The 25,466-nt window shown below is 46.7% G+C and overlaps 1 protein-coding gene across 1 annotated transcript in view; it reads left to right on the plus strand.

The window, feature by feature from the left end:
• Positions 1-17,957, plus strand: part of Apcdd1 (APC down-regulated 1) — a 30,682-nt gene extending 12,725 nt beyond the window's left edge. Inside the window, exons 3-5 of the mRNA XM_021150269.1 lie at positions 1,964-2,495; positions 14,038-14,359; positions 15,977-17,957. Of these exons, the coding sequence (XP_021005928.1) occupies positions 1,964-2,495; positions 14,038-14,359; positions 15,977-16,425 (1,303 nt within the window). The 3' untranslated portion in view covers positions 16,426-17,957. The remainder of the gene's footprint in view (positions 1-1,963; positions 2,496-14,037; positions 14,360-15,976) is intronic.
• Positions 17,958-25,466: the final 7,509 nt, after the last annotated feature.

The raw sequence follows: 25,466 nt of genomic DNA on the forward strand, positions 1-25,466 counted from the left end.
TGTGTATATAGCTCAAACAGACTTGGTCCATATTGTCAGAGATGTTGCAGATGGACCCAGAAGATCAGGAGCTCAATGACAGGAAAGAGAGTGTGAGAGAGCCTTGCGTTAGAATCAGGATAGGCCCTGAAAGTCTACTTTCTTCCCGCAGGAAGAGTTATCTATGTAGAGAAAGAAGCAGAGTTAGGGCTGGATATAGAATGGGCATGGCTTGACTAGCCTGGAGTCCCCAATGATCCCAGCCTTGCAACCCAGCTCCCCGTGTGCAGGGTGGCTCTGAGCTATCTTGCCATCGTGAAGATTAGGTTCTTTTTCGTTGTTGCTGTTATAATTGTTAATTTAGAGTAGACTTCTTGTTGATGATGGTTTGACTTTGTTTTGTGGTTTTGGTTTGGTTTGGCTTTGAGACAGCATGTCATTGTGTTACCCTTGAGCTAGCTGAGTTCAAGGCTAACCCTGAACTCCTGAGGTAAATGGTTCTCCTGCGTAAGCCTCCGAGATAGCAGCACTACAGGTATGTGCCGCTGTGTCCAGCTGACAGGTATTCTAATCTAAGAAAACTTGGAAGTACTGCTTAAAATAGGATCCAGATCTATTAAAGGGCCCTGCAGCACTTTTGAGCAAATATACAGGGGCAACCATAGGCTGGGAGTGACCCTTGAGAGATGCGCACACTTCTGGCTGGAGCTGATGGTGGCTGGATTGCAAAAGAGAAATGGCTGGGTCTGAGATGCATCGAGTTCAGGAGGCAGAGCCCACACACTGTTGATGTTGAGATTAAAAGCAATAGATCAAAAGAAAAAAATGAAGAAGGAGCTCTTCCAATCTCCACAAATCTCTGTCGTTGCTCATGCTCAACTCTAGTCCCTTTGGGTCAAAAGCCTAGGGTGGGCCTTTGCCCCTTTCTTCTGCCTCCAAAGACCACAAGGCATTATTTAACATTAACAACTATATTTACATAACACAAGGTACCCATATTAAGTAGTCCTTATCCCTCAGCAGTCTGCCAACTAAAAGTCCAAGTTGTTGTCAGTTTGGGGAAGCACCTGTGCTTTGGATGGCTTCCCGGTTGCTTGATTTAGAACAGCTCAGGGTTGTTCATGAGCAGAGGGAGAATTCTGATGAGCCAAGACTCCTAACTGGAAAGACCAGGGTCTCAAAAGCTTCACGGACAAACACTGGGCAGTGATTCAAGAGTCCCTGCCTCTACTGGTATAGGCTCTGCGGTGTCCATACGATTGGTGACAAACCATGTGAGACTACTGTCCAGCCATTTTGCTCCATAGGACCCAGTCATGGGGTTTCTGGCTTGGGAGCCTAACATTTATCTAAGGGCATTTCCTCCTTCTCAGTCAACACAAACCAAAGGAATCCTGGTCTCTCTTATTGTGTTAACTCTGCTTCCATTTAACAGCCTCTTAATGTTTTTTCCCACTGAGTGGATAAAACTTTTGAGTAGATAGAAGGGCAGACTTCCATTTCTGCCAAGATTCCATTTCAGAACAAAGCACATCTCGTACCAGCCTAGACAAGGTCCCTGATTTGAAGGATTCATGAGTCTATATCTACCAGGTGGGTGTTCCTGGTCTAGGGCAGCAGCACACTATTCCCTTTTCTCCAGAGAGAGGGGAGCTTCCCTAAGGCCCCTGCTTCTCCTCACACACAATGAGTGAAAGTCTTTTAAGATAGAGTAGCTAGGGTCAGTGACTGAAGCTGCATTGCCTAGATTCACGGTCAGACTCATGTGCTCTTGTACATGTCTCTTCATCTGCTGCCTCGGTTTCCTCAGAGATGGATGGTAGTCATACACAGTACCTAGCCTACTGTGAAGATTCAATACAGTGACGTTTGTCAAGGACATAGAAGACATTGTTCTTCCTACTGCCATGACTTGCCATGCCCTCTCTGTCTTCCACACGCGGTTGGCTTTATGTAGCTCTTCCCCTGTTCTTGTCTTCAACAGCTGTGAAGTAAGGTCGGGGCCGGAGTTCATGACAAGGTCTTACAGATTCTACAACAATAATACCTTCAAGGCCTACCAGTTTTACTATGGCAGCAACCGCTGTACAAACCCCACCTACACCCTCATCATCCGAGGCAAGATCCGGCTTCGCCAGGCGTCCTGGATCATCCGTGGGGGCACCGAAGCTGACTACCAGCTTCACGGCGTCCAAGTCATCTGCCACACAGAGGCAGTCGCTGAACAACTCAGCCGACTGGTGAACCGAACTTGCCCAGGCTTCCTGGCTCCTGGTGGTCCCTGGGTACAGGACGTAGCCTATGACTTGTGGCAGGAGGAAAGTAACCACGAGTGCACCAAGGCTGTGAACTTTGCCATGCACGAGCTGCAGCTCATCCGTGTGGAGAAGCAGTATCCTCACCACAGCCTGGACCACCTGGTGGAGGAGCTCTTCCTGGGCGACATCCACACGGACGCTACCCAGAGGGTGTTCTACCGGCCGTCCAGTTACCAGCCCCCCCTGCAGAATGCCAAGGTACTCACCTAGCCACAGAGCCCTGCAGACTCTGTATCTCCTTGATTAAGTTAAATAGGTGGCCCACTGGGCATGTCAGAGAGATCCTGGGAACTTGAGGAATGTAGGGTTCTACCTCATAGAGGAGGCGTTTCTAGAATGCAAAGGGGGAAGTGTGGAAGGCTGGGAAGGGACATGTAGCTGGGAGCTCAGGGATGCCACCCCCCGTGGTTCATGTTCTGAGGAGTAGTCGTGATGCCCATCAACAATAACTCCAACATCCCAGAAGTTCTGTACAGCCCAGAGGACAGCATGAGGGTCATGAGCGGTACCATAACCACCATGCTGGGAAAGACCCCCATCAGCAGCACACCCCAACTTTGGAGAAGGTAGGACGAACAACGCTGTCCCATAGGACCTTAGACTTCCCTGTGGTCATTTACCTGTTCCTGCTTCCAGGTTGCCAATGGCTTCCTGAGACACGCTATCGTTACCCTGTGAGGTTCTTGGGTCAGGTGCCTTTGTTCTACACTTGGTGAATTTTAGTGCCAACAGTTGAACCAAATCTCTTTCTTCAAGACTCCATCTTCCTTTTTATTAAATGACTGCGATTAGAAGGGGGAGGGAAGAAGGCAGGAAGCAATTAAATCATACAATTCCCATTATTTGAGTTATGTTCTGGTAGTTTTTGGAATTCACAAGACGTTTCCTCCCCCACGCTCCGAATCATGTCAGTTGATGTCTTGTGGTTCTGGGCTTGGGCAAGCAGACAGATTCAAGCTTGTAGGAGCAGCCAGGCGATTTTTCTCTATAGTATCCACCAGCCTTGCTAGCCCTGTTGGCCTTGGTGGACCACAGCTAAGAACAGTGGGTCTGGCTGACTTTTCTTCATTAATCAAAGTCTTCTTTATAGGTCCCACTGAGTTTACTCATCACTAATCAAGCACCTCAGGGACTTCTCTGATGGAGATGGTACAGGGCTGCCTGTCTTTCCATCTGCTTTTGTATGCTCGTGTAAAGGAGCTCTACTAAATAACCATCCTCGTTAAAACTATGAAAATTATGTCCCGTGTGCAAGGTGGTGCTTCATGGAGGCCCAGAGCGCACAAGCCCGCACAAGCCTGGACTGCCTGGGGTGATGGTGCACTGCTGTAGGCAGCTAACCAGCAGGACCTGCAGGGCTCCTGGAGCTTCCTTCCCACATGGAGGAGGAGGAGGAGGAAGGTCCCTTGTGCTCTGTCCTTAATATTCAGAAGTACCAAGAAGCAAGGGAAGCTGTGGTACCCAAGGAAGGCCTGGTATCCTCTTACTGTGATGGGCAAGAGACCTAAAGCCCCATCCCTTCATGGTGTAGGAACTGCTTAGCAGGGTGCTGCCTGCTTCTGGGGGCATGGTTCTAGACCAGGCTTCAGTCGATCTTTTAGAAAAGCAGGTAAGGACTGATGGCTTCCATTTCTGTTCTGAGTCCCGACTGGAAGGTAGCGCCATCTCTATTCTGCAGTGAGCTTCACAGACGTGCACCATCTTGCTTCCAATTGGATTACAAATGGAGGAAAGGAAGGGTCATTTCACACCTACATGTGAGGTGTCCTTTGAGTAAAGAATGACTGACTGATTTCATGTGGTCTGGGTTGTCCACCAACACTCCCTTAGCCAGGGACATGCCTGTTCTGTCACTCCAAACCATTATGGCAATCTGCCAAGCAGGCAGGGTCATTGTCATGCCCTGCACCCCTTCCAGTGAGTAAAAAAACAGCTGTATGCCTAGTGTGTAGGCTCATGACTAATTCTAGCACTCAAGAGGCTGAGGCAGAATTGCTGAGAGGAATGCCTGGGCTACATAGTGAGGTGCCAGGGCCAGCCTGAGTATACAGCTTGCTGTCTACAGTATAAGACATTGTCTTGAAGACAAACAAAAAAACAAAATATAAGCAGCAAAAACCCATCCCCTCAGTAATCATGGGTAGAGGTCGGTCAGGCTGCCTGCCCCTTCCCTAACCTTGTGCTGCTGTTTGCACGGCCAGGAACAGGTTCTGTTTCCTTGCCAGCATGTGTCCACTTGGGCTCTTTGATATCTTAAGCTCCTTTTAAATGTCAGAAAGAGAAGAATTGGTTTTGTTTCCTATACCCTCCCTCCCTTTTTTTTTTTTACATGAATCTCTTCCCTTACCTCCTCTGCCTCTAGAGTGTGAAGGTTTCTGGGTAAACTTCTTACCTATGGCCAGGTGGGGAGGACCTAGCCTGAGGTTTCTGTTCCTCCCCGGTCAGAGGTCAGAGCCTGACTGGCTTGTGATTCCTTGCGGGTAGGAAGAATGTCTTCAGAGTCAGTTATCCCGGCCTGGCATGGGATTTCAGGGTGACAGGCACGATGCTGACCTTCTCTGGGGCACTTTTTATTTCTAAACAGTTAAAAGATTTTCTTGAACTCTGGATAAATTGGCAAGCCTGTGGAATTTGGAAATGGAAGCTAGTCCGAGTACACAGCTGTCCTGCTGGCACCAGCTGGGGTCAAGTGTTCCCTTTCTGACCCCTTGGAGGCTCCGTCCATACTTCTTTCCTTTACAATGGAAGTGCTGCACAGATGCTGTCCATCCTGTCTCCCTGAGCTGGAGAGAGGAGCCTTTCTGGCTGGCGGCTCCTGGAGAAATGAAAACGGCAGGCTGGAGAGTGTACAAGCGCTGTCGGCAGCCACGAGACACATCCTCCTGTCGTCTCCTCCCTTCTCTGGATGAGGCAGTTGTGGGAGCATTTATCTAGATTCTCAAGACTCAGACTCCTTAAACCACCCCAGGTCCGAATCCAAGATTCCAGAAACATGAATGGTGGAAAGAATTTGAGGAAGTGAGGTTTATCTAGGACATTTCTTCATAAAAGGGATAAGAAGACCAGCATGTGTAAAGGGATCTCATTTGTGTAAAACTAATGCTGACAACTAGGGGGGAACAGAGGGTGTGAAGAGGGGGGACCTAGCAATGGATTCTGAGGAAGGGTTCGGGTGGCTTCTGTCATTTGTACCATGGTCTTGCAGAACCTAAAAACCATTGCAAGGGAAAATTAAAATTCAAGAAAAGAAAAAAATCCCAGCTAGGCATCATAAGGAATAGTGAAACCAGATAAGGCTGGTAGCCACTGGGAGGAGGGCTGAGGTTCCCCTGGCTCAGCAAGACCTATGCTGTGGGACCACTGTGGCTGCCCAGCCAGTGTGGTTGCAAGACTGTAAGGCCACTGGGCTCAGCAGCTGAAAGTAGCCATTCTTCTCTTGTTGTCCCTTGCCTTGTACCTCTTGGCTTTGGTGCATCGTGATGCCCCTCAGGAAGTTTGTAGGTCCTTCCCCAAGACAGCTAGGAGGAAGTGAGTGGACTTGGCCAGTGTCTTTCTAGACACTGGACATGGTACAGCCCAGTTGCTCGTGCCCATGGGACATTCCAGCAACAGGTTGTTTGGGCTGGTTGTGGCTGTCTAGCCCAGGACAGGAAGCAACTGGGAGAGAGTTTCTTCAAAGAGTACACACGCCCGTGCAGGGGTCCTGGAATCTCTATCTTTGAACTTGTTGCCTCTCCCTAATTGCTGGTCCATGGAGACCTGGCCGAAACTTAGTTTAACGCTAAATTGAGTTTGAAACCGCTAGTCTTAGCCCCTGTGGAAACAGGACACCATGTAAAAATAGAAACTTCAAGGCAGCCTGTTTTTCTAGGCTTTATGCAGCTTGGCTCTAAGGCTCTGAGTCTTTTGGCAAATAAGAGCTGTTTGCAGACTCAGGTGTGTGGGGATTTCTTTCAGGAGGAAATTGGCTACTCTTCCTTAAGAAAAATCAGGGTGGCCTAAAATAACCTCTAAGAAGATGCTCCGAGTGGGAGTTTAACCCCAGCACAGCACCACCCTCTGTCTTGATTCCTGAGAGCTGTATAGTTGGAATGTATTTCATTCATGCAGTGATAGATTCAAATGGTTATTAAAAGCAAATGATGGCCAGGAGCCTTGGAAATGGCAAGAGTTTTAAGCTGATGGAATTGCTCAGTCTCCAAAAACCTCTACAGATTCATCCACAGGGTTGCAAGTCAAAAGGATTGTCCAAAAGTAACCGCCAGGCATTGCGTGTCTTAAACATTCTGACCTAGCTAACTTGCTCCTACAGCTGCCTGGGGTTGGGAGGGAGGCCTTCACAGCACCAGACCCTGACAGAAAGAATGGGGTCAGAGCTCTGACACACTCTCCAGTCTACAGAAACTCCCAGGCTGGGAGCCAGCATCAGTTTCTAATGCAGAGTCTTGTTTGAGAATGAGGGCTTTCATTGTCTACAAGGTATTCGTTCCAAGACTCCAGAGACATCAAAAGATGGCTCAAGTCCTATGCTGGAGTAATGTGTGCACGGGAGCTCCGTATACCTCCATATACCTATACATCTCAAGTGGACTTACAATGTCTAAGAGAGCCTGAGTCTATAGGAGTGCCTGTTATACTGTATCCTTCAGGATCCTGCGAGCAGACACACTTGAAGGTTTAGCACAGGTGCAGGGTTTCTCCCTTGGTATTTTGATCTGACTCTAGATGTATCCTCAGATAAAAACCCATTCATGGGGGAGGGATGGCCATGTGTGAAAAGGACAGTGATCTGTGGAACTTCCTGGCATTAGTGACATCAGAGGGACTGGAAAAGGTGGCCATGGGCAGTAGACTTTTTCAGCCCATTGCTGCTGCAGACTAGGTTGTTCTTTGAGTGTATGCTATGAGACTCCTGGGTAATGGGACAAGACACCAGCTGGGGAAAGGACAAGGGGCTTTTGTGTGCTTTCTCTTAAGAATCGGACATGGCAGAGATGATAGGAGATGGATGTGGTGGTACAAAGTTGAAGGTTGGGGGGGGCGGGGCTTGGGGACCCGAGAGTTCCCCATGCCATTCTTAGGTAAATTTTCGTAAAGAAAATTCTTCCCGTTATGGGGCCAAGGTGTTCACTAGGCAGCAGATGCCACATGGTGTATATACAGACAGGGCGCTGGCGGTTGGTCATTTCTTGCTTGGTTGTAAGCATCACACCATGGCTGTGCTACAGCGCTGCTGCCATGTCCCGATCGCAGATATAGATCTTGTTATTTCTTGACTCCTCCAGAGGATTTTGGCAGACAAACAGGCATGCAGGGTTGCTTTATTTAAGGAGTTAGCAGGCTAGGAAAGATTTGTTGTCAAGGACAATGCAAGCGGTAAACATTTCATCCCTTAAAAGGCAAAAACACTGAGAGGCCAGGGTGAAACCCCCAAGAAGCAGGAAATTGGCCATTTAAAAAGTATGTCTCAGCAGCTAGGGAGAGAGGAGGGGAGCAGGCAGGAAACTTCCTCTGAGACCAGTGAAGTCATCGCGGCCCCTTTAAAGGGATCAAAATGAACCAGAGGTCATGGGTTACCTGAATCCAATTCTGAATTTATGCATTACATTTATTTATTTATTTATTTATTTATTTATTTATTTATTTACTTTGTGTGTGTGCGCACATACAGAGCTTGGCAGCCAGTGTCCTCATCCACTGAGCCATCTCCTTGACTCTGAATCTGTCTCCAGAAAGCACTGCAAGATGTTCCTCCCACAGACAGCATCTCTCCTGATGGATAAATGTGACTTTCATTACTCCACCCCTTAAATATCCCGAGATCCTTTCTCCCTATCAGTTTGTCCATCAGGAGCCTCATCAGGCTTGCCAGTGTTCTGCCAGGGGACCTAGGGAATGAGGGAGGCTCTCTGGTCTTGGCCTAAAAGGACTAATGCGGAAGCTAGATGGTCTGGAACAGAAATGTCACCCAGCACCCAGCAAATTGCCATTGCAAGAGCATTCACCGTGGGCTTAGCTACCCAGGGTTTCTGTATGGGACTCATGAATACTTTTTTTTTGTTATCCAATGGAGCAAAGCCTTAGGAAAGGAAGTTTCCATCTTCGCCTCCCATTTCTCTCCTTGAACAAAACTTTTAGCCAAGAATGGCTGCTTTGAAGGCTTGTGCTTTGTCCAGCCTGCTTCTCTAATTGATCTTTCACAAGATCTTCTCAAGTAATTTCTTCCATTCTGGGAAGCCCGTGGAAACAAGTGGGCACTGTCAGCAGATGCTGTTGACCAACCCTCCAGAAATAAATGCTGGCAGGAAACAGGAGAAGCCTGAAGAGCCCCCATCAGTCATCAGCCTCAGAGCCCTTTGCCATGGGGCTGCAGCACTTGGTGAGGGGACATTTGCTGTTTGTAGAACCTCAAGCCTGAGAGGGGAAGAAGTTGGAGGTAGCATTCCATAAGCCCTAGGATTGAATTAGAGGCCCAAGATGGCTTTACGTTTGTGACGTCATCTGACCCAGGTTATTTTCTCTTCTACATCTTGGTTACACAGGCTGGAAATTATGCCAACATTCTCATTAAACTTAAGACCTAGATTTACTTGAATGCCTCAGAACCTCGTATTCTTATGCACAGGCTGCAGTTCTTGAACCTGCTGCCCCAGGGCAGTGTGCAGACAAGCAAACCCTGCTCCCTGTCAGCAATGCCTTGTACTTGGGAACTGCAGGGTCGATTTCCATTTTTAACACGAGTTCTTCTTTTTCAGAGAACACTTGTATGGGGCTTATTTCTAGCTCCAATCCTCTTGAGTTAAGTCTTCCCCCAACCCCTGGTGCCACGCATGGAGCCCAGAGTCACTTACATGCCAGATGAGCACCCAAGTCCTTAGATAAAGCTTTTATAGAGCTTTTTATAGTGGGCGTAAAGAACAGCAGCAAAGCTACACCTACTGCGCCCCGACTCCCGATCTTAACCTTCAAACCCTGTGTATGCAGAAGTCCTGACACTATATAGTTCTTTCTAACATGGAAGGAAATGAAGTGCTATAGAGCCAAGTTGGTGAGCCTCGGAAAGGACACTTCTCAAGTGGGAATCTTGTATCAGAATGCTTTTCTTCTTCTTCTTCTTCTTTTTTTTTATAGTAAAACTAATTTTACAAAGCAAATGCTTTCTGGTGGTGCAAATCTTCTTCCGTGTGAACGATCTGCATACGGAGTTCTCTTCTGCTAATCTGTAAAGGCTCTCTCATTAAACCTCCCTAGAAAGGGAGCTGTAGGGCAATACAACGTGCAGACTTTATTCTCTGTGACTGTGACACAGTTGCTGTAGATCCCTTTAGTTTTCATTCACGCCAGAAAGTATAAGAACTTAAGAAAACAATTTTTAAAACTTAATTCACACACAGAAGCATCGCCGTACACCCCCCTCCCCCGCCATGACTAAAACCGTCACCTTCTTCACCTCATCCACTGAGTCCAAAACCTCTGCCTCTGCTTATGACATCTTTGGTTGCTTAATGGTAACTGCAAAACTGCTTCAAAGGGATGGGGAGGTGGGCAAAACAGACCCTGCTCTAAAGAATTTTACAAGTGACAGATATGCTCTTTATCAAATTGTTACGGAAGGATAAATTTAAACCACAATAGGAAGTTGCCCATTGGGAAAACTGTTACCAAAGGGGGTGGGGGGAGTGGAAAATAAATCCTGGCAAGGATGTGGGGGAATTGGAACTCTTGTAGTTTGCTGATAGAGATGTCAAATGGTACAATGACTGTGGAACCCAGGCTTCTCCCTCAAAAATACAAACATTGCACTGCCATATGGTATAGCTATTTTACATTGCACATGTGGTATAGCTATTTTACATCTAGGTATATACTCGAAATGATTGAAGGAGGATTGCAAATATATACCCATGCAGCCATGTTCATGGCGTTATTCACAGCAGTCTAAAGGCCTAGGAGCTGATAAGCAAAATGTGTCCCTGCCTGAAATGCTTAGGCCTTAAAAAGGAAGGCCATTCTGATACATGCTCTAACATGGGAGAACCTAGAAATACATTTGCTAATGACACTGGCTCGCCACAAAGTTGCAAATATTATATGAGTCTCCTTATAGGGGGCCCTAAGTTATCTCTCATAGGAGGTCCTTAGTCTTGTCATGTTCAAAGACAGAAAGTGCAGGGGTGGTTGCCAGGGGCTAGGAGAGGAAGGGATGGAGGGTCATTTGAGTTAAGGAAGACAAGAAAGTTCTAGAGATAGTGTGATCGCTACCTAATCATGTGACTATTCTCAATGCCACAGAATGGTACACTTAAAATTACTAAGATGATGAGTGCTACAACCTTTTTTTTTAAAAAAACCACAATAAAACAAAAATAACCAGAGTAAAATGTTTGGTAATACTAATGCTTAAGAGCCAGGTTCCTCCTGGCCACTGCACATGAACACAAATCCCACAGGCACACTGGTTCAACCATGCCCTGCCCACTTTTGATTTCTGCCCAGTGGAAAACCTTTTATCTCGAGAGCACAATTCATCTGGCAGAACCACAGGCCAGAAGAATCCTCTTGGAGTCCAGGACTCCTGCCTGCTGTTCTTAAAGAAGTGATATTCGTGAACACCAACCTACCACTCCTGATGCCATTGTAGTACAGCCTGGGTGACAGCTGGACCATTTCCCCACTCATCCTTTTCCTGCTGAACTAAAGAGCATTGATCTTCAGTGTTGTGCCATCAGCACTGAGCTGTCCCTGAACCAATACGGTCCCAAAAGGGGAAAACAAATCTTTTCAGGGATTGAGACTTAACTTCCTAGAAAGGCCAGAAATGAAGGTGGCACAGTGGATGGTCCTAAACTCTCACTGGATATAGAAAATGAAGTTGTGAAGAGTGGGGTGGAGGAGAAGTGGAGGTAGAGATGGGTGACAGTAAGTTATTAAGCCCACAGAACCTTGTAAGACCCCCTGGGAATCAGATGCGGTGGGCAGCAAGCATCTTTGCGGTGCAGATTCCAGCAGTAGGGACCCAGCTCTGTGTGTGTGGACCACTGGAGACTGACTGAACATCAGCTTCTGATGCCTCCTCTGGAATGTAGCAAGCCACCTGCAGGAGCTTTAGACTGTCATGGATGGCCAGGGCCTCCGTGGCGTTGTGAACAGGCTTCATGCTGATTGTGGTAATATTCTGACCTACTCTGCTCTTTGCAGGAGCCCCAGAGTGTACATGTTATAGACACCACCCTAACTTCCCATCCTGGCCTTTAAATGTCAGAACAACCCGTTTAGGGCAAAAGCTTTGGATCCTTCACCTCCTGGCAGCTTTCAGAGAGGACATAGCCTGTCAGAGCTCAGGACTCTGCGTTCTCTTTTACTTCGGTTCGTTCTTTCCTTCCTATAATGAACCCAAAGGACCATGACCTTGCTTTGGTCTACCCAAGTGGGGCCCCTGAGTGGAAACCACCTTATTCTTCCCTTTCTCTCCTGCGGCAGTTACTCAAGCATGTCCAAGAGTCACCTTGGTGTAAGTGAGGAAGTTGAAATAGAGAGAGAGGAATAACTTGTTTGTGGCTCCCACCAGCTGTGAGGTAGGCAGTGGGGGCCTGCTCAGGCCTTCAGGATCTGGCCAGAGATATTCTCATCAGCTCTGATTCAGCTCTGCTTTCAGTGGGCTGTTTACTTGTTATCTCCCTGGGTCTTATCACCCTGTGGTCTGCTGATAACAGGCTGGAGCATGGTTTATATTCTCCCCTTGCCCCAAAGCCCTCTGCAGGAATCCCAGGCCAGCCAATGCCCCTGGACCCTGGGAGATGGAAGGCTTGTCCCCTCCCCCTTTAACTCGGTACCCAAAGTGATCTCACCATCTGCAAGCCACCACGCATCACAGGCACAAAGGAAGTGTTCTCTACTGTAAATGGTAACTAAACTCATCCAATGGATGGAAAGGGTCATGTAAGTACAAAGTCTTCCCTTAATGGGGGTGTAGAAGAGGCAGGTGGCAGCCACCTGCCTGCTCTCCCACCCCCACCCTTACCACAGTCTTCCAGGAAGGCAAACTTGTCACCGTTGCCAAGTCACATTTATGAGGGCTACCACCCTACCTTGTGGAAGGAGGTGAAATTTTGACTTCAGGAAAAATGCTGAACAAGTGTGTCCCTCTCTCAGAGGGGTGAAGGTATGACCGTGGGTCTGACTACATATAACCTGGGAGTCCCAGTGAGCTCTCCCTCCCGATCAGAGGGCAGAGATCAAAGGCTATGGTCCAGCTCTGCTTACCTCTTGTGCCTTGTACAAACTTTGTGGGAGTTAAAGAGTAGAGGAGACCATTGGGTTAAGAGTTGTCCTGTGGGCTGGATGTGGTGACAATGTTCCAGTGCTGTGCCTGCTGGCCGGGGCCAGTCCTCCTGACTTACAGTCAGGTTTTGGTTGCCAGCTCTGACGCCTCCAGGCAAACAGGTTAGTCAGAGGTGACATCTGCCATACAGGCACCAAATAAACGCTTCACAGACCGTGCCTCCTGGCAGCGAGAGCACAGCTTTATGGTGGACCTTAAACTGCAGAGAGTTGGGAAAGCAAGCATTTCAAGAGCTGAGGAGCTGTGAGCCTTGGCCTCTGAACACACATGGACAGGCTGTGCACATGCCCCAGAGGTCCCCCATACCCTTCTGTGTGGCTCCTCTGCCTCCTGCATTCACTTTGTCAAAGGAACCCCGTGATTCCTCTCATGTGTTGTCACAGCTCTGTGTTTTCTGTGGTGTGTTTCTCCCTTGAAAAAAATATAATTGTGCTGAAATACACCCATGGATCTGTTTCATGGGTACCCGCTTAAGAGCACAGTTAAGTGGCATAAGTTACATTCATAATGGTGACGTTTCACCACTGTTCATATCTGGAACTCTCACCTTGTGAAACTGAAACCCACTATCTGTGTTTTCTGTCCCTACCTCCCGTCGCATCCCTCAAAGTCACCTTCCCACCTCCTGTCTCTGGATTTCACCATTAAATGTCTCTCAAATAAATGGAATCGAGCAATGTATGTGTGTGCACGCATGTGCGCGCACGTGTGTGTGCGTGTGCCTGGCTTATTCCATTTAGCACAGTGTCCTTGAGGTCCATCCGTGTTGTAACTTGTGTAGAACATCCTGCCTTTTAAAGTTGAGTTCTCTGCCATCACACATACAAAGCACAGTGTGCTTCGCCGTTCGTTTGTGGCTGCACAGTTGGATTGCTTTCCCTCTCACTTCTGTGGGTCAGTCAGTGCCCTTGCTTTGAGTTCTTCTGGACCTGTAATTAGGAGGGTGATAGCTGGATCACATAGTAATTCTATGTTTGAGCGTTTGAGGAACCGTCCCACTCTTATCCACAAAGGCTGCATCATTTTACATTCCCACAGACAGGACCAAAGGATTGGGAGGTCTCCACATCCTCACCCACATAGCCACTGGATTTGTGATGATCTGAAACCTCAACAGGGTCCCTAAAGGGTCCACGCCATAGCTGACGTTAGGCAGGCTGTCCCGTGACAGCCGCATGCATTGTGTGAATATACATACTGGCTCACACTGTTCTCTACTCTCTGGGCACCAGAGCATGGCTCCATTTCTTTTGGGGGTTTTGGGTATAAACGATGGTGACCCAAGTACCTAATCCTAACCATGGTGAACCCACCCCCTGCCCATTTTCAGGGATATACATGCACACTGAGCTCATGAGAAGACTAAAGTCTTTAACTGTCTTGGTTTCTTTGTTTCAGAACCACAACCATGCATGCATAGCCTGCCGCATCATTTTCCGGTCCGATGAACACCACCCTCCCATCCTGCCCCCCAAGGCTGACCTGACCATTGGCCTCCACGGGGAATGGGTGAGCCAGCGCTGCGAGGTACGCCCCGAGGTCCTCTTCCTCACCCGCCACTTCATCTTCCACGACAACAACAACACCTGGGAAGGGCATTACTACCACTACTCAGACCCTGTCTGCAAGCACCCCACATTCACCATCTACGCTCGAGGCCGCTACAGCCGCGGTGTGCTCTCATCTAAGGTCATGGGTGGCACGGAGTTTGTGTTCAAAGGTAAGTCTGCTAGTTCACATCTCGCAGCACGGCTTGGCACATTTCTGCTGGGACAGAACCTAAGAGAAAGGGTATCTTTGCTGCTTGAGATCTGGGGATGAAGTGAGAGCCATGTCTGCCTTAAAGCATCCTTGGAAATACCTCCTTCCTGCCTAGAACAGGCTAGTACCAGATCTCCACATGACACTCAGGTACAATGGAATCCAAACCATCACACGGGCCACTATGATGTGAGAGTCAGGAATGCTCCTGCAATGAAATCTAGCAGCCTCTCTGATAGCATCAGGCCTGTTTGTATGCTGTGTCCTTTTCCTGAATGAGGAATACAGAGCAGGTGTCGGTTACTTCTTGATGCTCAGAGCTGTCACTTCCAGTCTGAGCTGAGGCTGCATATGAGAGCCTGTGCCAGGCTGGAAGGTGAGAACATCATAGGGAAAGTTCACTCTGTGAACTTCTCACCCAAGCAAGGAAGCTGGGGTTGGGAGGCACCTGCCCTGACCCCAAGGGAGGACTTACTGCTTTAGTTTTAAGTTTGAATGCCCAAAAGGTGGTTATCAGTAGGTAATACCAAATAAAGAGGGTAGCTGGGTCATTGGGTAACCCCTTCAGAGTAACACTGTATCCAATGATTGTGAGATGTCTGTGTTGCCTTAGTGAAGCCCTGAGCATGATTCCTCCTTTGATGGAGGAATTTAGCTCTTGGACACTGGTCTTGTGCTAAACTTAAGACAAATCTGTCTACTCACTAAAAATCCCACTACACCTGTATACAGTTAACCCTTAGGACCCCAAGGGTCTGCAAGAGCTGGGGCTTATATTTATTTCTTCTTATTTTTGTTGTATGCAACCTAACTGCATTTAGATTCCTGACTGATGGGCCCATATTAATCTGTGAAATTGGTGATTCGGATACATGTTCAATGTGAGATCTCTTGGATATTTCAAAACCTTTTCATAAAACAAACATTTGAGTTTTGTTAACTATGGAGGGGTTTTTTTTGCATCCTAGGGAGTAATACCAATTAAAGGGGGTATCTGGGTCATTGGGTAATCCCAAAGATCACTTTTGACTTTTGAGAAATGCTGGGACAGTTGTATTTCACAGGGATGTGTGTGATCATCTCCAAACTGGGCTCAGCATGTAAACCAAATGTCACTGTTTTTTGGTCATATGTACAGTATACCGTCATGACTTTACATTCATGGGAATTAATTTTAGGGCTCCCTGAAGATACCAAAACGCAAAGTTGCTTTAGTTCCTTCTGTGAAATGAATACACTTGCACAAAACCTGTGCATATGCTCTTATACTTTACACCATTTCTACATTACTTCTGATACTTAATGAAGTCATTGCAGGGCCATGTAGTTAAGTTGTAGCTGCAGAGTGTGTGACACTGTGAGCTGGCTGGCTGTGCTTGGTATGATTACCATTCAAGTCAGCATATGGAACTTCCTACCCGAGCCTACTGTTTTGATTACTGTGGTCAGCCAGGCAAGTGATTGGATTGTGCTTTAAAGAGAAAGCTGTGTTGAAACAGCACCTCTAGCATTTGCCAGGAGTGTCTGCCTCCTTAAGTTGAGTCCCTAGAGTCATAGATATCTCTCTTCTCCACAGTGAATCACATGAAGGTCACTCCCATGGACGCAGCCACAGCCTCCCTCCTCAATGTCTTCAGTGGGAATGAATGTGGGGCTGAGGGCTCCTGGCAGGTGGGTATCCAACAGGATGTGACACACACCAATGGCTGCGTGGCTCTGGGCATCAAACTACCTCACACAGAATATGAGATCTTCAAAATGGAGCAAGACACCCGAGGCCGCTACCTGCTGTTCAATGGCCAGAGGCCCAGCGATGGCTCCAGCCCAGACAGACCAGAGAAGAGAGCCACATCCTACCAGATGCCCTTGGTCCAGTGTGCCTCTTCCTCATCGAGAGCTGAAGACTTGTTGGAAGACAGTCAAGGTCATCTGTATGGCAGGGCAGCAGGGAGGACAGCTGGGTCCCTGTTGCTTCCTGCCTTCATTAGCCTTTGGACTCTACCACATTGGGGCATCCTCAGATAGAAGACATTTCCTAAACCAAGACTCTTTACCGTGTATGACTTTCCTTCACACAGAGAAAGGACATTGATTCTTTCGATGCACTTGAATGCCTTGAGATCTGCCGTTGCTTCTCCTCTCCCCCCTCTTCCAGCCTCTGTGCCATGAGCAGTGTGTTTGAAGTTTCAGCTTTGAATGTCTTCCCGCCCGATCCATGGCCTGAGAACTTCATAGCGGTGTGATTGCACTTTATGTCTGCAGAGAGCCGGGGCTAGTGTGTTTAGGGGTGGCAGCTGCCTTCTTCTCTCTGTCCCCTGACTCCTGACTATGTTTCTGAGCTGAACTTAAAAGATACAAATGACAAGCTGTAGCTCTCTCTGCCGTTGTTTCTCTTTAATCTCTCCAAATCCCTTCCACACTCGAGGTTTTCGACACTGGAACCCAGTGCAGAGTTGGCTTGGGACCGCCATGAAGACCCCATGTTTGCGACAGGAGAGCCGGGGGTGTTGTTAAATACATAAGAGACGAGGCAAGGTCCAGCTAAGTCTTTGTTCCAGCCTTAATGCCAATCAACACTTTGAGAAATGTTGAGTAGAGAGGTGTCCCTAAAGCTTCAAAGTAACTTAAACTCTGTTGACGAGCGAGCGCCGGTTTTCACTTGTTGAGAAGAGATGTGTGCCATATACTTGGTTTGGTGGCTACAGGGTACAGCCTGCTGCTTAACCCTCAGAAGAGACTGATCCATTTGGGAAATTCAGAGCAACTCCTGCTCCAGGCAGCCAGAAGCAGCAGTGGGGAGTGGGGGGTGGGGATGGGGGTGGGGATTCCTTGTGTTAAGTGCCACACAAGTGACAAGGAGATCTGTGGAGTTTTTCTCTAAGTGAACCAATCCCCTGTGTCCTGGCTCACAGGGTGGGCGTATCCACTCTGCCATCTTTGACACATAGAAACCGAACATCAGTGCTCCAGTAGCTTACTAATGGAAAGAGGTTGGGGTGAGACTCACCCACAGATGAGCCACTCTGCTAGGAGCCAGCTGTCCCTGTGCTCCATGGTGGGGTCTAGGAGGAGTCACCCTGTTACTAGAATTACCAGCTTGACTCAGCTTCCTCTCTGCTTTTCCTTGGTTCTGCCCCAGCTGTGAGGGCCAGAGCCATCTCATTCAGGGTTCGCCGCTTCACAGTCATCCGAAGGGAGGAGGGGATGGCCACCACCCATTCCTTTGTATTATTGCAACTGGTGCTATAAACACCAAGTGCTATTGCTCACAGAGACCCATGCAGTCAGGTGGAGGAGAGACAGAAAACCTAGATGGAACTGAAAGCAGACATGGAGACCAGGACCCAGGAGAAGAGTCAGTCATGTATTTAAGAGTTCACTTTGTGAAGCAGTAGCTTTCAGTGTGGTGTTAAATTATAACGAAGGCATGGAGTACCAGAGTGCTTTATATTTAGATTATATTTTAAGTCATGGTGCATACTTGAGGGGGTTTATTAAAAAATGAAAGTACTAACTTAATGTCTACTAAGTTTAATAAACAAAGAATTTGGAAGTAACCCCACGAAATATGTCTTCTTTGTCGACTCAATGAATTCTGACACTGTCTTCAAAGTGTGAGCCTATAGACACACTTCAGTGACCAAGAGTTGGGCTTACAGCCACTTTGGTTCACTGCAACCCACCTGGAGTTATCTATCTCTACCCTTTAACAATGTGCTGATCTACGCCCACAAAGAGATAGATATTAACACATACATAGTGTAAGCATGATGAGTCTGTGAAGTTTGTGTGATCACTTTCTGATGTAATATACATCTCTACAGAGAAATAATAACAGCTTATTCACAACTCACCGACACACTGAAGTATGTCACCATCACTCCCGAGTGCATTCATCTTGGCTTGGTTATATCATGCTAACAGCAATAGGGTCTCTAGAGTCAGGTCCCTTATGTGCGCCAAGGTGATCTTGATGTTATGTGTGACCTTGAAGCCACAATGGAGCTCGAGGCCATCATTGGCTTGAGGGTCAGACATGACAAGTCAATACTGAGATGCTTTCGTTGTTCTTTAGATTTCCCTTGTTTTAATTCATGTGTATGTGATGGAACAGGTAAATATAGTCACATCCTATACCTATACCTATACCTATACCTATACCTATACCTATACCTATACCTATACCTATACCTATACCTATACCTATACCTATACCTACCGAGTACAGGTGTCACACAGTGCAGAGAGATCCCCGAAGCTGAAGTTACAGGTGGCTTAAAGCCACCCAGTATTGGTACAAAGAGCCAAAGTCTGTTCCTCTGCAAAAGGAGTACACCAGTCTATCCTCCAACACCTGCCTACTTTTAAGACAGTGTCTTACTATGTAGCCCAGGTTGGCCTTGAATTCATGGTCCTTCTGCCTCCACACAATAAGTGCTGGGATGACAGACCAGTTCTACTATGTCTGACTGGAACAAGTCTGAAAAAGGTATGCCTGACCCTAGACTATTCCATTTACATAGCAAGTTTGAAATCCACCATAGTTCGGTACTCAGCACCTGGCAAGTCTCCCTGTTAGTCGGTGGTGGGTAATTCTGCTAGTAAACTCTACATCTGAGGGAAGTCATAAGTCATGGAAGATTCTTACAGAACTCACGGGTCAGCTGCAACTGGGCTTTAGGCCACTGGTGTAGCAGAACATGAGGCTGGATGGTTGGCAAAGGATACAGGTTTATTTTGGTTTGTGGTTCTGGAGACTGCGATGCCTGAACTCGAGCAGCTGCATCTGACAAGGGTCTTCTGCTGCTTGATCGTGGCAGCAAGCCCCAAGTGAACTTGAGGTGAGCATGAGGGTGGACTTGCTCTATCCAGTCTGTTCTGGCAACAAATCCAGTCCCACGAGATTGAAGCCCTGCTGAGAACAGCATCATTCCGTTCATGATGGCTCCATCATTGACCTCCGCCCCTGCTATTGGCTCCACATTCCAGCCCTGCCACAGTGAGGGAATGCGACTCCCAATCATGAATGTCGGCGCAGCACAGTCAAAGCATAGCACCAGGCTTCTTTTCTTCCTGAGTAGCTTGCTGGTAAGAGTCAGAAAAGTCCCTGGAGTTGACAGTAAAGAGTTCAAACTCTAAAATTCAAACTGCCCCACCCATCAATCTCCAAAGAAAACTGATGGAGTCTCCTCTTCAGTCACCACAGAACAAAGGGTCCATTTTCTCAGACATGGGGCAATTCAGCAGGGCCCCACATAAAGAGCCACAACCAGGGTTGCTGGCATTCCTGAATGCCATGGTGGCCTGCAGAAACAGCCTGTGGGTCTTGTGGATTCTGCTTGAAGAAGAAACTTCAGTAAAAGAACCAATTGGTATTCTACCATCTCTCTCAACTTAGCCCGAATGCACGATTTTCATGCCACCCCACAAAGACCATGCAATATTTTATTGTGAATACTGCCTTCCATCCCTACAAGATTTGAGAGACATGACACTGAGACTCAGAAACCAAGAAGGAATCTAGTCAGGCATCAGGTACTATCCCAGTGGAAAATGGAGAGGAAAGTTGGATGGAGATAGAGCAGAGCCCATGCAGTGCCCCACACAGGTGTCCCCAGGCTTTATGTAGACACCTGAGCTTTTACGGGTCCAAACAGCTCCCACAAGGCTATGTCTACAGAAAAAACAAAGACAGTTTAGGTAAATGCTCTCCACAGACATCTAGATTCTAGAGAAAACTCATGAGCACATGTCCTGGAAAAAAAAATTCCCTAACAGAAGGCCAGAGTGTCGCTGGCTTGCAGCACAATCACCAATGATGAAGATAGCTCCTTTTTAGCCATTATCCCACTTCGTTCCTGGTTCAGCTGAAAGAAATAATACTTTTTTAGGGGGGGAAACCATACGGGAAGCTGTGGCCTCTGACTTCTCCACCACTGGGATATGATCAGATCAACAAGTTAGACTGAGTTAAATTTCAAAAGAACCTAACAGAAGTGATGTACCTCCAAAGACATGAACTCAGACACAGTGTCTTAGTCACAGTTTCTATTGCTGTTATGAAACAATATAACCAAAATCCAAGTTGGGGAGGAAAGAGTTTACTTGGCTTATGCTTTCATATCACTGCTCATCATTAAAGAAAGGCAGGACAGGAGCTCACGCAGGGTGGGAACCTGGAAGCAGGAATTGATTGGAAAGCCATGGAAGGATGCTGCTTATTATCTTGCTCCTCCTTGTTTGCTCAGCCTGCTTTCTTATAGAACCCAGGGCCACCAACCCAGGGATGGAACCACCCACAATAGTCTGGGCCTTCCCTGCTCAATAACTAAAAATTTTAAATGCCTTACAGGCTTGCTTATAGCTGGATATTTTGGAGGCATTTTCTTTTTTTCTGTCTGTTTTGTTTTGTTTTTGAGACAAGGTTGCTCTGTGTAGCCCTGGCTGTCCTGGAATTTACTCTGTAGACCAAGCTGGGAGGTATTTTTGTAATTTCTCTCCTCTCAGATGGCTTAGGCTGGTGTCAAGTTGACAGAAAGCTATACGGCAGTGTATATTCACACATCTGTGCCCAGCCTCCTCCTGTAGGTAGACGTCCTAGCGAGTGGATTCTCTTTCACAAAGCAACCAATGTCTGTTCTCTGTTTCTGGTCTCTACTTATGTGGACTCCATAGCCCTACACTCTCTAAAACACCACTGGAGTGATTTGACCCCTTCCTGTGAGCCACTGAACTGCTATTGGACACCAAGGGAGTCTGCGAGTGCAGAAGGTATCCTGACTTTCCTGGATCAGCACCAGCTCAGCATTGACTTCCTGCTTCAGTGGCAATGGACACTTATGCCCATGGCCAACAAATAGGGAGCTGCTGCAGACTTTTTCTCATTCAGTCAAAATAAATAAACAAACAAACAAACACATCAAACAGTCACGGAGGGATGCAGCTCAGTAGTAGAGTGCTTAATCAACAAGTATGAAATTCTTCTAATTCAATCCCCAGAAGCAGGAAAAATAAATCCACTGAGCCTATCGAGTTGAGGGTGCATTTGGCTTGATGGGCCAGTGAGATGGCTTATTATAATGATCTTGCCGCCAAGCCTGCTGATCTGAATTTGATCCTAGGACCCGCATGATAGAAGAAGAGAACCAACAGACTTTCACCAACAGACATACCATGAGTGTGTATATCATGGTATATGCACACCCATACCTATTAACTACATAAAAGCAATGCATGTTTTTAAATCAATGACACAAGGTTCACCAGGAATTTGTATTTCCAAGAGGACTTTAGGGACAGAAGACCTAGTCTAGTGGTCCTCAACATTCCTAATGCTGTGACCCTTTAATATAGTTCCTCGAGTTTCGGTGACACCCAGCCATAAAATCATTTTCATCATTAATTCTTAACTGTACTTCTGATACCGTTATGAAGTGTAATGTAAATATCTGTGTTTTTCAATGGTTTTAGGTGACCCCTGTGAAAGGGTCATTTGACATCCCCAAAGGGTCAAGACCCATAGGTTGAGAACTGCTGGCCTAGTCTTTCTGCAGCTAATGGGACAACCTGAGTAAGAAATTCAAATTGAAAGAAATCTTCAGAAGACCAAAGTTAGGGTGAACATGAGTCTGCCTAAAGGTTCTTTGCAAACCATCTTCCTGTCTAAGCCAGCAGGTCAGAGTCTCACAGACTGGGGGTGGTGTGACAGAAACTTCCCTGGGATTGGAGACAGGGGTTAAAACACTGTCTCCTCAGAAAGAAAAAGAGGCTGTGAATTGACAACTGGTGGAAAAATCAGAAGGAACCGACTACTGTTCTTTTTTATTTATTTATGTGCACTGTCCAGTCAGGCATGGGTCAAGAGCAGGACTCTGGACTCCGTTACAAGATGGTCTTGGGGTGTGTGTGTGTTTGTGTGTGTGTGTGTGTGTGTGTGTGTGTGTGTGTGTGTGTGTGTGTGTACTCCCTCACCAATACCATAATTCAAGAGAATGGGTCTCTTGTTGAAATCTGAAATTCCTCAGGTGAAAGGCTTTGGATGGGAACAGGGGCTGCCCATTCTGGCTCTCCATCCGAGAAGGAAGAGTTAAGGCCTTGAAAGCAATGATCTTGAACACGTTTCAAACACAGCAGCTTTGATTCAGCAAATGCAACAGTTACAAACAAGGAGATGCTAAACCTCTTTCCATGATGTCTGTTTCAGGGGGTGGGGAGGAGCCGTGCAGTGGGCAAATGTGTAAAGCCTGAGTTATTCAGCATCATGAACTAGATCCTGAATTATAAGAACAAATTGAGATATCTTGGAGCACAATAAAAGGCACACGTCAATAGAAAAATAAATAAGAGACTTTTAAAGACATTTCTTTCCAAAATATATGGCATTTTATATTGGTCCCTTCCTTGACTGCTGTTTATTTGTCATGAGAAGCACTTAGTGATGTCACGGGGTGTTTTATAAACATGGAAGTTCAGGCTTTCAGGGAAGGTTTCCTAAAAGAGAAGAGATCATTCTGGTTCCTCCCACAAAAGCTTTCAAGAGTCAAGAAAACCCCGGTATGACAAAGTGCATTGTCTAAAGACCCTTCTGTGAGTCTCTCCTTGCACACTCCGGCATCCACAGCAAATTCTAGCCAACCACAATGTTTCCTTATTAGCCTGAAACTAAATGGCAGGAAACATCCCTGAGAAGCAGTAACTCTTCGAAACCTCGTGCCAACTTAAACCCGAGCAGACAGATCTGTGAAGATCATTTCTTAATACTTTGAGAAATTCCACTGAAATGAGAGATAACACACTTGAAAGGCAAGCACTTTTTTTTGCATCAATAAATAAAACATCAAAGTGATTTTTTGAGGCAGAAATCCAAGGAAGTTGTGTGCCTTTTCAGCATAAATAAGCAGGGCATATGAATTCAAATGATCAGCCCTGTTTAAACCCAGCAATCCCTCCTGCCCCTGAGCGAGCTCTCTCCGAGGGAACAACACAGACACAGAAACTGCACCTTCCACTAGAACCCATTTTTTTTCACTTAAAGGGTCTAAGATTTTGATCATTTTTCCAGACCTTGTGTGCTGATATGTTAACTTTTCCATTTTAATTCACTTGAGAAACACCAGGGTTTTAGAGAAAATGGTAGTGATTGAAATAATTAGGAACCGAATAGGAATTAGAAACTCGACGTACATCTAAGAAGGATAATGGAACCCCTCCCCGCTGCCTGCAGCTGACTTCAGGCTGTATAAGGAGGTGGAAGCATCACAGACTTTGCCCTAGAGATGGTTTCTCCCTGGTTGATCTCTCCAAACAGGTCTGGCAGAGCGGAGTCAAATAAGTAGAATGTCTTTCCTGCTTGGTACATTTAGCTTTCTAGACAATACGTAGAGGCAAACATTGACCAGTCAGTTAAGACACTTGCGTTGAGCCTAACAATCGACCTGAATTCTATCCCCCAAGCCCTCACAGTAGAAGGAGAGAACCAACTGGCTCCTGCAAAGCTATCCTCTTTGAGTTCTATAGTGTACTATGGTATACACACACACACACACACACACACACACACACACACACAGTGAAAAGGAAGCAAAGCAAAGAGACCTGTGTGGATTTGTGCTCCCCCCACTACATCTGAGTCCTTGTGGAAGTCCTTACCATCTCTGCGCTCAGCCTCCTGACTTACAAACTGAGAATGAGGGGCCCAGAAAGAAGGCTCAGCTGGTGAAATGCTTGCTTGCTGTACAACCATGGGGACCTTATTCCAGACACCCAGGGGCATACACATGTAACTCCAGCACTTAAGGGAGGAGACTATAGGATCCTGGGGGCTTCCTGGGTGTGCCGGTCTAGCTAGACCCATGGACATCAGGTTCAGTGGAGGGAGGAGAATGACAAAGCTACCTGCACATACATGTAGAATTCTGTATCCACCGGTATTACAGCACCTGTGGAGTTTGCTGCAGGTTCCTGATTCTGCACTCTGTTTAGGCCTCTGAACATACTTTTCAATGGGATTTCCCCAGAAGACACCTATGAACTCACAAGTTGAGAGAGAGAGTCATGGTTAGTCTCTAAGCATCTGCCACCAGTGGAGGTACATGTCCTATCTTGCACCATCCCATGTGTGAGACTGAGAGAGGCTGAATGGGAGATCAAAGGGGGTGAGCATGCTGGTTTGTCTTCACAGGGTTGTCTCTGAGTAGTGATAAGGGAACATCAATTAAGGCTCTCTGTGAATCCTGGTATATGTTTTCATGAAAGAGTGGCATACAGCTAGACTTACATAAAAACAATGCCTATGTGTAATTTGAATAGTGATTTACCTGTCTGAAAAACACACAGTGTAGATTTGTTATTTTAACCATCTTCAAGAGTACAATTCCATGAAACACAGTACTTCACCATTTAATCATCTCTATTATCTACTTTGAGAGCATTCCATCACACACAATGTCCTCTTTAAAAAGTTCCTCTTGGGGCCATTGGGATAGATCACTGGTTAAAAAGGTTTGCTGTTCATGTAGGGAAACGAAGTTTGATTTCCAGCACCTATGACTGGAAGTTCATATCTCTCTGTAACTATAGCTTCAAGGGATCCAACAGCCTCTTCTGGTCTCCTTGGATGCCTACATGTATGTGGGACATGTACATAGACACACAAAGTACGTACACACACACACACACACACACATACACACACACACACACACCAGCAACCACCAATTTGCTTTCTGTCTCTGGATTTGCCTGTTCTAGATTATATTTTGTCTTGTCTAGAACTTCTATCCTTTTTTGAATGAATAACATAACTTGTGTTGATCTCTTCTGGAGGGGAAGATCCCAGATGCTGAAACTACCCTGGTCTGAAAATCTGAGACCTTGCTAACCCTCTAAATTAATTTTTTTAAAAGATTTATTTATTATATGTAAGTACACTGTAGCTGTCTTCAGACACTCCAGAAGAGGGCGCCAGATCTCGTTGCGGATGGTTGTGAGCCACCATGTGGTTGCTGGGATTTGAACTCTGGACCTTCGGAAGAGCAGTCGGGTGCTCTTACCCACTGAGCCATCTC

The sequence above is a fragment of the Mus caroli genome, chromosome 18, assembly GCF_900094665.2.
Source record: "Mus caroli chromosome 18, CAROLI_EIJ_v1.1, whole genome shotgun sequence".
In the NCBI taxonomy this organism is placed as follows: Eukaryota; Metazoa; Chordata; class Mammalia; order Rodentia; family Muridae; genus Mus; species Mus caroli.